Raw genomic sequence first — 8,610 nt, 5'->3', positions numbered from 1 at the left:
ATTTTTTTTTTTTTATCTTGTGCAGTCCTTGTGTTGCCCCCCCCTTCCTAGGCAAACTCATTGTTGTGTTAATTTTTTTTTAAACAAAAATAAAAGCATATTTTAATCTTTCACTTGTTTTTCTATATCATACTGTATATTTTGCGAGCGAAGTCCTCTTTCTAAATAGTAACTTTTTGGAGTAAACACGAAAATTTTATTTATCCGTGTATTGCATGAATTCCGTATTATAGTGCGTATTTTATTATAGGCTGATGAGAATAGGCCTTTTTTTCTTTTCTTTTTCGCCTTCTCCCCCATTATCAATTCTTCCATCACATTAAATCACCTTCTGCTTGTTTTAAAATTTCGTGTGACGCTAAAATGGTTTGCCACTTTGGGTTACAATTCCGTATGCATAATTTGATAATTTATGAATAATGCATCATTCGTTTTACCCCTCTAATTTGTGAGATGTTCTTTCAATATAATCACATCCTTTTTGTAATAATTTTTTTTTTTTTTTTTTTTTTCCCTACATATGGGGTATTATTTTTATACATATTTATGCGAATCCTTTTGAGAATATTCCCACATTTTTTTCAACTTTGTGGGGATTTCTTTTTTTTTCTTTTGGAGGGCTTCTTTCCTAATATTTTGTTTCTCTCTTTTTTTTTTTTTTTTTATCTTCTCATAGTACATCACATTGACGGGGAAGGTCTACCTCTATATACACAAGTATAAGGCAACCTAAGAAGGGTAGATCGCTCTGCTCAGTAGCCACTTAGGAAAAGAACCATGGAGGAGATAGAGCTACACATTATCAAAAATGAAATAATAAAAATAGGAGATAAGCTAATAGATAGTGACGACATATTTCATTTGTGTAAAAGAATACAGAGGAGCAGAATAACACAATGTATTGATGCCATTTTGGAGTGTATTTTTTATATGCCAGTGAAGATAGGAATATATGCAACCATATTGGGAATAATAACGAAGGATGATGAGAAGCTGAAGCTGCAATTATTCTTGAAGCTAAATCATAATATAGAAGTTTTTATAAAGGACAACTTCCTGCACTGCTTATTATGGATAAGATGCATAATCGCCTTAAGCTGTTGTCACGTGTTTCCATTTGCTCAATGTTTAAATTTATTTAAAAATTTGTATCAACTATGTATTGAATTGTACAAGGAAAAGGAATTCATAAAGGGAGATAACATCTTGTACTTATTTTTAAGCAATTTCTTTTATATATCGAAGCAGATATATGATGAAAATAAAGAAGACTTGGATAACATGCTTACTAGTTGTTTCGATCTAATCGAAAAAAGACAAGAACACATTGATAACATAGACCTAGACAATAATGATGTGGCGACCATCGAATATATTTACCTCTACATTAACAGTGTTATACATAGTGATAATTTTTACGATAGGTTATTTTATTTGAAGAATGCATTGTACAATTATGTGGAGAATAATTTAAAAAGCGTGGCTACGCATAGATTTTATCAGAAGGAAATATTTCAAAATATATTTTTAAAGAAGGAAAGTTTGGAGGATGGTTTATCGGGTGGGGAGAAGGAGGAGTCTGATATTCACAGGGTTGTTCTTCTGGAGAATGGAGATGACCATGTGGATGGTGAAGTGCATGACGATTACCAAAACGATGTAAGCAATTCAAATAAGGACACCTCTGGTGTGGCATCGCAACAGAATTATAAGAAAAAAGAAATAACCCTTCCAATGGCTATTGAGAAGTGTACAAATGTAGAATTTTTCTCGAACTACGAATGCGCGCAGAGTATCTTCAGTCTTCAAATTAAATTCAAGACAAAGCATGCAGATAGTAAAAACATGCACGATGTGTGGTTAATGCAGGAGCATATTTTACACATCATCGAGCTGTATAATAATAGCGTTGAATTCAGCTCCAAAATATTAGGGCTATATGTTCAGCTGCAGAGCAAATTATACAATAATGTGTTAATCGAATGCATCATCAACAAATTGTTGTCTTCCTTTAATAAAAAAAATTATTACTTTTATATATCGCTTGTTCATAGATTATTGTTAATAAATAAAAATTTGGGAAGTGTAATTATCCGTTGTATTAAATTTGTTTTGAAGCGAATTGGCAAGTTGGACAACGAATCCTTTTATCTCTTCATGGAGCTCTGTCTGTACATGCTTTCCTACTTTGCCTACGAGAATAAGGTGCTGAAGAGTAGGGAGAACTTTTTTAAAAGGAGGTATAATGACATGAATAAAATTCTGAAAGTGCAGGAGGAAAATATGCAGAAAATGGGCCTCGAGAAGGGGGGGGAGACCCAGGAGGGGGAAGACCCCAATCAGAATAGGAAGAAGAGGAAGCGGGACGAGGGGGAGCCAAACGAACAACCAAACGAACAACCAAACGAACAACCAAACGAACAACCAAACGAACAACCAAACGAACAACCAAATGAACAAACGAATGAACAAACAAATGCACAATCAAATGCACAATCAAATGAACAATCAAATGAACAAACAAATGAGCAACCAAGTGAAAATCCTAATGAAAACCCCCACGACGGAGAAAACGACCGCGAAAATGCCACGGGCACAAAGAGAACCCCCGTCGTCCTGAAAAAGAATGAAAGCACACTGAACGCGATGAAAAACCTGGATTGCAAAATGCCCTTCTGCATTGAAGCTGACATGAGGTACAGCTCGGATGAAGAAGACGATGCTAAAGGGAATGAAGATGTTGATAAAGCGCAAAAAGACGAAAGGGATGAAAATGACGAAGAGGAAAGTGACGATGAAGAAGATGACGAAGAAAATGAGGAAACTGATGGTAGCAAAAACATTTTTGACGCGCAGAGTTTTAAGGAAGAGTTGGAGAATCTAGACATGGGAGAGAACTTAAAAAAATTCACCAATTTAATGTATAGTGTGAAAAAGAAATATTGCCGAAAGTGGGTACGAAATTTTTATTTCAAATCATGTTCGTTAATATATAAAAACGAGTTAGAAAATTTGATTCCTAAATCGGTTATCACCTACTGCAACAGTTTTAAGTATGATGTGGATCGTCAGCATGAAGCATATTACGAGTATGCTATTTTTAACTTCATATTGAAGTACTCCATAGAGGAGATTAACAATATAGAAGATCAATTTTATGACATGAGCAGAGAGGACGATTATAATAATGATGTTGAGCAGAAGGCTTTGAACAAATTTAAAGATTGTATTAATAGCTTTATTCAAACGTTTTTTAATTACCTAAATGAAAAATCGTGTCTGAATAAAGTACCCCCTTATTTTGATAACATAGAAAAAAATATTCAGCAATTGGATAATCCTTCAAGTACCAATTTGGATGGCACCTTTTTTAATAGGTACATTTCTCCAGGTGATTTTACAGATAGTGAAGCGTGTTGGAACAGTTATAGTATTTTAATATTATTTTTTAAGGCTCTGATATTTTTTGACTCTTCAAATGTTTCTTCTTTGAAAAAGAACTTCAAAAATCACGCGGTCATTTTTTCTAATTACAAAAATTCGGGTGTATTTACATCTGATGAGGAAAGGCTCCAGTTCGAAATCGAATTATTGTCAATTGTTTATGCATACTTTAACAACTCCATTTTGCTGAACGCTGTTGTGGCGATTTTGCTGGAGAATGAAATCGTCCAGGAGTTGTCCGTCATGCATTTTATTTTTGCGAAATTGGAGGATACCAGTTTAGGTGAGTACGCATTAAGTGGATACACCTGTGTTGTTTTTTAGGCATGTTAAAAGAACTAACTCATATACATTGGCGTTTCAATGTTTACCCCCCTTTTAACCGCTTTCCATCCCCTTTTTGTTTTACAGACGAATACTACGTGCTGAAACTGATTTACGAAAGCATAGACAACCTAATCATAAGGAAGGAATGCATGGACGTGGAAAAGAGCAAGCTGAAGAGAAAGCAAACCAAGAACGAAAACGAAATGTTAATGAAAGAATTGGAGGATAAAAAGAATGAGCTCATTCAGAAGGTTTTCCTTTTAACCAATAAAACAATTTTCATGCTAAGTGAAAAAATGATAAAACTAAAAAATGAAAATAACGCATACATGAGCAAGGAGTTGTTAAAAGAGTCTTTGGTTTTCTTACGAACGTACGCCGATTATATCGATGCTGATCAATTTTTGCAGCTGTGCCAGGAAAACAGTTTCGCCTCAGAATTGACAGAATTAGCAACTATTTTTAAGTACTCCAGTTTGAAAAAGAAGAACATCGAAGTGAATTAGGCCTGGCGCTTGACGTGCTTATGTAATTCGTAACTTAATAACAATTTGTCATTCTTTGTTCATATATAGGGGAATAAATTATTCCCTTTCTTTGTGCAGGCTTTCTTTATATTTGTTTGTGAAAAAGGCCCATATGTAGGAGGAACCCTTGGACTTCCCAAATGGAAGTTCACCATTCCACACAGCGCAGCTGGGGGAGGGTACAAAATGTGGGTGACTTCACTTTTTTTTTTCTTTTTTTTTTAAATATGTATTCATATACATATAACACAACACATTGGTAAAAAAATGGATAATTGTTAATGCTATTAAATGGTGAATTAAGAAAGTTATACCCATTTTGGGGGTAGACTAATTTAATGTGTGCAGCGAAAATGGAACGAATAAACAGACGTTGCGAAAATTTTTGTCATTTCATCAGACAAATTAAAATTCACCAAATGGAAAAAAAAAAAAAAAAAAAAAAAAAAAAAAATTAAGGGTTAAAATTTATGGCAACACATATGTCAATATGATGGACTAAAAATGGGAAAAAAGGAAATGAAAAAAAAAGTGTCATTAATTCAACTTTGTATAGTGTACACAAATGTGTGCATTCTTAATATGCAACTTTGCAGACATTGCGGCAGTTTTTTTTTTTTTTTTTTTTTTTTTTTTTTTTTTTTTTTCCATGTGTTGATTTAAGGAAAAGAAAAACGGGCGGGTGTTACATACAATCCTTGCTTCATCTACCACTTAGTTGTTATTCAAATGGTTGTTTTCTCTTTTTAAGTTTTTTTTTTCTGCTGTGGGAATAATTCAAAGAGATGGATATGGCAGAACCTATCTTCTGTAACAAGCTCGGAAATCAGAGCAAAAACAGAATGTGCTGATATAACACACTGTTTTAAACGCCCATGGAGCAATTTCTGCCTTTCCTAAATGAAGCCCCTATGAGACACATAGTGATGGTGCTAAGTACTCAGCTGCATTTGAAACATATAACTGTTCGGTTAAGCATGCGCACCTGGCGTAGGAAAAGGAAAATAATACACAGGGTATACTTCCTACAAAATCTTGACGAAAGGATGTAGCACTTTCCACTTAGACATTTCTGAACTCGAACTCCACCTTCTTGGGAGCATTCATCAAAAGAGTGGTGTGTTCATATTTGAAGGCTAGGGACATTTGGAGAATAAAAGGGAAAATTTCTTTGGGTATTTTATAATTAAAATAGTACACGTAATTTTCATCAATTTTAAAATTTTCATTTGGGGATATATTTTGAAAAATTTCACGCAGGGGATAATTCTTAAACGTGTCGATAGTACAATTGGCGTGTGTTTGGATATTCGGTATGGAGCTAATTTTTTCAATAGAAAGTTTACTTTTAATAGCATTTGAAAATATATTGTTGTATTTTTTTTTAAACAATGCTTCGTATTTACTTTTTTCCTTTTTATTATGTTTTTTTTTAATAACTTCGTACAGCATTTGGTTTTCCTTTTTTAAAGGCGAGGAATTTGCTATGTTATCTGTTTCCTTCCTATCGCCTGCACTTGTTGTATTACTCTGTGGCTCTTCATCGATGTGATTCGTGTCGTCCATGCGCCCATCATATATCACTTCATAATTTCCAGAATCTTCTTCTTCCTCTTCTTCTTCTGGACTTAATTCTTCAAAAAGGAAATCACCGTTTAGAGTAGAGTTGGTAATTTCATCGCTTGGATTAGACGGTTCCCCCTGCATAAAATCGTCGGATGTAGTTGCTTTTTGAGAAATTCTGTCTCCATCGTGAACGTCAAAATTGTATATATCCATATTATCATTGATAACGTTATTGTAAATATCGTATACATTATTTTTATGAATGAAACTGTGCTTTAAGTTTGAATTCACTTGATTAAAAAAGTCGTATAGTACTTTCTTGTCATACGTTACGGAGAATATGTCCATATGGGGTATATCCTTGTAATAAATATTTTCATTCAACATAACGGAGAGGATTAATTCATAAAATTTAATTTCCTTTTCGTGCGAATAGATCCATTTCTTTTTAATTTTTTCCTTTATGTTTTTGGTTTTCCCTATAACTGTGCTGTTGCTTAGACGAACAAAAATGACATTTATATTTACTTCTTGTTTGGCGCTCGCTTCTTCACCGGATTGGTTGTCCACAGAGTTCACATTTTTGTTCACATTTGTGTTAACATTTGTGTTGACATTTGTGCTTGGACTTTCTGACAGGTCCTTCTCCTCCCCATCCCCGTCGTACTGGTACATATTTTTGTAATTTTTAATTTGAAAAGAGAAATCGTTCAGAATATTCTTGAAGTCTCTCTCATTGTTCAGCTTGTCCTGGTTTGACTTTTCCTCCTTTATAATTTGCTTCGTCTCTTTTATCATTTCTTCTTCCTTCTTTATCTGTTCAATGTTTTCATACTTTGAGTATCCATATAAGAAGAATTCTTCGTCTAGCTTTTTCTTTTCTTCCTCCATTATCTCCTGGAAGCTTTTTTTTTTGTTTTCATCAGGCTGTGTTTGTGCTTCCGTCGACCCTTCCTTCGTTTGATCACTTGTTTTGTCCCCACTGGATGGTTGATTATTGTCAGAATTTTCCTGCGTTGAGTTCGTTTCTTCATCGTTCTTCTCCTTTTCTTCCTTGCTAAGTAATCCATCTATATCGTTTATTTCACCACTTTGCATATCTTTGATATACATTTCTTTTATCTGTTCGATGTCCTCTTTGGTTATTATTTCTCCCCCATCTATTGACTTATCACTAAGTTGGTCTACGTTATCTGCGCTCCCTTCCGCCTCTATCTCCTTCCCATCTACGCTATTCGCAATGCTGTAAAAATTAATATTGTTATATGAATTGTGGAAAATACGATGGAGGGCATTGTACAGTGCCATACATTCATACTGCCAATTGCAGGAATATATGACAAAGTAATACTCTTTGGTTTTTTCGTTTTTAACTTTTTTATTTTTGAAAAATTTATTTTTGTCTTCTTGTTCCAGTTTAAACATATTAGCCCAATCTTCCCTTTGAATTTTTTCTGGAGTATTAAAAAATTTGAATTTATCGCCAAATTTTTGCATAAAATGGGATACTAATGTTTGATTCCTTTCGGACAATTCCTTTGTCACATTGCAATTTGGGGGAAAAAGTTCATTCGTGTGTGCGTCCCAATTTGATCTGCTGTGGGAAGAAGTTTCATTCTGTAAGTGCTCCTTGTATACTTTATTTTTATACTGTTCATGCATGAACAAATTTATTACAAAAAAAATATATGAAAGAATTTCATCACCATATTTAAACGTTTCGTATGTGTATTTCTTTTCAACATTGATTGGGATGGTGTTACTTACATATTTGAAATTTTTATTAATAAACATTACATTTTCTTTTTTTATTTGTTCGCTTCTTTTTCTTTCTTCCTCTATTTTTTTTCTCATTTGCACTTCGTTTTCCACATTTTGTTCGTATGTTAAGGAGGGAGAGGCGGTGTTTCCTTTGTTCTTACTATTAAGCAGAATGGATAATCTGGGCTTATACTTTTTATGCGCTACATTCTTTTGAAGGTTAAGGAATAAATTCGTTTTATTAGTTTCGAATATTTTGTCTATTCTAAAGCATGTGCAGACAAAAGTGAGTACGAAGCATGAAGCGAATTGTAAAATTATTTTCATGTTTTACGTCATCTTTTCGGTTCATTAGGACGTGGATGGGGTGGAGGAATGTTCACGCAAGTGTCTCTATGTGGGTATGCGTCTTCGTTAATATATGTTGTTGGGGCGAGCACATGGGTAACATGCATGTGACCACGGGGTGATTATATCTCGATCCTCTCGCATGCCTTTCTCGTGTGTTCATTACCAAGCTTCATTCGATATGTAGCAACAAGTTGTGTGTAACCTGTTTCACTAATTTTGCCGTGTTCACACTTGATTAACCAATTTGAGGAGGGCGAAGGAGTAAGGTGTCATTCCATTTTATCTGATTTGGGTTCCTCAACGTTTGTATGATTTTGTTTTGTCGTCCCAATGCTAATGTGCGCATGTACGTGAATTTTTTTTACACACATGGGTAATGAACGTCGCATACGCACGTTTATGTATATGTATACTAATGCTTCATAAGCAGTAGCATGTGGAGGCGTTATAACGTGATGGTTTGTATGTGATTCTCGCAGCTACCCTTGACGGGATAAACTAAAAACATCTTTAAAAATAACTTATTTGTACCAAAAAAAAAAAAGGGGGGCTTAAGCCATATGCATTTTTCATGTAATGCTTTGTTTTTGCTTTAAAAAAAAGATATGTATTCAAGTTATTTTTTAAAATATAA

General features: G+C 34.0%; 2 protein-coding genes across 2 annotated transcripts; one reads left to right on the top strand and one right to left on the bottom strand.

The window, feature by feature from the left end:
* Positions 1–777: 777 nt before the first annotated feature.
* PKNH_1101700 (conserved protein, unknown function) lies at positions 778–4,277 on the top strand (the record flags this gene model as incomplete). The annotated part of the gene is made up of 2 exons (XM_002261156.1): positions 778–3,727; positions 3,856–4,277. The coding sequence occupies 2 exons, from the start codon at positions 778–780 to the stop codon at positions 4,275–4,277; spliced, it is 3,372 nt and encodes a 1,123-aa protein (XP_002261192.1).
* A 1,083-nt stretch (positions 4,278–5,360) lies between these two features.
* PKNH_1101600 (conserved Plasmodium protein, unknown function) lies at positions 5,361–7,952 on the bottom strand (the record flags this gene model as incomplete). Its single annotated transcript, XM_002261155.1, has 1 exon — positions 5,361–7,952. One exon carries the CDS (start codon positions 7,950–7,952, stop codon positions 5,361–5,363), a length of 2,592 nt encoding a protein of 863 aa, XP_002261191.1.
* Between the last annotated feature and the right edge of the window lie 658 nt (positions 7,953–8,610).

The sequence above is a fragment of the Plasmodium knowlesi genome (assembly GCF_000006355.2).
Source record: "Plasmodium knowlesi strain H genome assembly, chromosome: 11".
In the NCBI taxonomy this organism is placed as follows: Eukaryota; Apicomplexa; class Aconoidasida; order Haemosporida; family Plasmodiidae; genus Plasmodium; species Plasmodium knowlesi.
This window is presented reverse-complemented; position numbering and strand designations above follow the sequence as displayed.